The 2,243-nt window shown below is 41.5% G+C and overlaps 1 protein-coding gene across 4 annotated transcripts in view; it reads left to right on the top strand.

The window, feature by feature from the left end:
• The window catches only part of sorcs2 (sortilin-related VPS10 domain containing receptor 2), a gene marked incomplete at its 5' end in the record, with an annotated part of 345,732 nt that overhangs the window by 307,131 nt on the left and 36,358 nt on the right, over positions 1-2,243 (top strand). For all 4 annotated transcript variants that reach the window (XM_014017240.1, XM_014017239.1, XM_014017238.1 and 1 more), the window contains 1 exon segment: positions 1,531-1,633. In XM_014017240.1, the coding sequence (XP_013872694.1) occupies positions 1,531-1,633 (103 nt within the window).

Genomic DNA, 2,243 nt, shown 5'->3' with positions numbered 1-2,243 from the left:
GTAGTGGAGCTCAGCAGACAGTTTAAGTTTCACCCCAGAGTCATGGGTGGGGTGTGTTGGGTGGGGGGCGGGGAGATGTGCTCCGTGATGAGGAAGTTCGGCTTAAAGACACGTCCCAGGGGCTATTCTGGTCCCCACCTGTCGTTTTGCTCCTCTGCATGGCTTCCTAAAAACGCTGCAGGATTTCTCAAACATGCATGAATGAGTCAGAGCAAGGCTTTGGGCATGTTTTTTTATGAGAGTATAATATTATAACATGATATAAAACTCAAAAAAGTTGATTTTACATGATATTGCCCCTTTAAAGCTTGAGTTTTCAGTGCAACTCAAATTTCCAAGTAAGATTCACATCACTTGTTTAACCTGTGTGCAGAAGCTGTAGTTTTTATTTAGAGTTCCTTTTTAGATACTTTAGAACTTTGAACACAAGCTGTAAAAAAATGTCATTCTGTGAGGTAAAAGATCAAAAAGTCAGCTTGTATTCTGAACTCTGTTTTGACCCAACTTCATTTTTGTCTCTGTGGCGTAGTAAGGCGTAGTAAGGCTTTCAGTTCAGCTTTTGTATCTGCACTTTATACTGATGGAATCCTGCAGATGCGACCATCAGTCAAAACACAAAGCTCTTCCGACCAGGTTGTTCAGACTGTGAACAGAAAGCGAGAGGAGGAAGGATGAGTGCTGCTCTTTGAGGAATGTGCACGAAATGCCTGCCTAGTTCTGCCATCCATCTTGTCAGAGTTGCTGCTGCGAGGTTACACAAGCAAAGAGCAATGAGTCACCCAAAGTCTGGGATTCATACATCATACCGCACAGGGAGATGGAGGGGAACGAGTCTGGTCTTTCATTTGAACCGTCGTTCCCGAAAGGTGACAGAAATGATGGGAGATGCAGATATCAGTGTAAGACTTGTTTACCACCTTTGATAGGCACACACGTGTAGCTGGATCTCTGACAGTGACCTTGCCATCCCAATAAGCTCATCTATACCTCAACCGAATTGCCTTGTGAAAAATCGTCTCTCCTGGATTTAAGCTACTAGATCCATCAAACATAGAGAAGCCGTTGACAGAACACATATTGCTTCAGTTACGCCACAAGTTACGGCATCTACTATCGTTGTCATAGATGTTAGTGTGCCACTGTAGGGCTGCATACATAATCTTCCACTTGTTGGAGAATGGTTGAAAGCAATGACCCCCGGCCCGCGCACAAGAGGTTTATCTTCATGTCTTAAAGAGATAACAGTGTTGGAAGTATTACAAAGTACTATCTAGCCCACAAAGGACTTTAAGTGTTCATTTTAAAGTGAGAGTGAAGTGTCAATTACAGGCACTAAAACCCTTGTGCTAAGCTACGTTTGCAGTGGGATTATCTGGTGTCTGTGTTGTAAAACTCATTAAACATGACTAAGTAAGAGCCTTGATTCCCAGCAGCATTCTTTGGTTAAATCTGTTTCTTCACACACAGTGTTGCAGTTTGGATTAATGCTGTCTCACTCTCTCTCTCTCTCTCTCTCTCTCTCTCCTGCAGCCGGATTGCCATCTCCACCTCCACCTGCGCTGGGCAGATAACCCCTACGTGTCTGGCACTGTCCATACTAAAGAATCAGCTCCAGGTCTCATCATGGGTGCTGGTGGGTGATGTTCCTAGTTTTCTCTGTGTCAGCTTCTTATTTTTAGTATTCATGAGGTATTGAGCGTTTTTTGACGCTCGTTAACAGAATCAGTTATTGTTTCAACGCAACACCTGACTTTAAAGAATTCTCTGCCCAAAGAAGATGAAAAGGGCTTCATTTGTAAAAAGAAGAYGAAGAATCTTGTCTGCACCTTCATTACTCATGACAAAGGAATGAGATATCAAGACTGTACACAAACTTTAGATAACTTGAAGCCATGTTTGCATCCAGCAGGAATTRAAAAGCAGAGGTTGTGTTTGTTCTGCTAACAGTTCCTGCTTTATTCTCCTTTCTAATGTCCTGTAATGTCACTTTTTCATTAAAGGGATCAACGATTAGCTGTAACATGAGACTTTATTTGATAAACAAATATTTTAACTGTAAATTAAAAACTGTAAAAATACTGTAGGCTGTTTAGTTTAGTATTTTTTTTAATATATATTTTAATTTGGATGGAGCCATTTTAGTTACATGCAAAGCATTCTGGGTAAATGATGACGAGGTCATCCGTACAAGGCTGCTAGCGAGCTATATCCACCCTGAAGGTTAATCTTGGACAATATCTGAT

This window comes from Austrofundulus limnaeus, unplaced genomic scaffold (genome assembly GCF_001266775.1).
Source record: "Austrofundulus limnaeus strain Quisiro unplaced genomic scaffold, Austrofundulus_limnaeus-1.0 Scaffold164, whole genome shotgun sequence".
NCBI lineage: Eukaryota > Metazoa > Chordata > Actinopteri > Cyprinodontiformes > Rivulidae > Austrofundulus > Austrofundulus limnaeus.
Note: the sequence above shows the minus strand (reverse complement) of the source record. Positions and strands in the feature narration are given on the sequence as shown.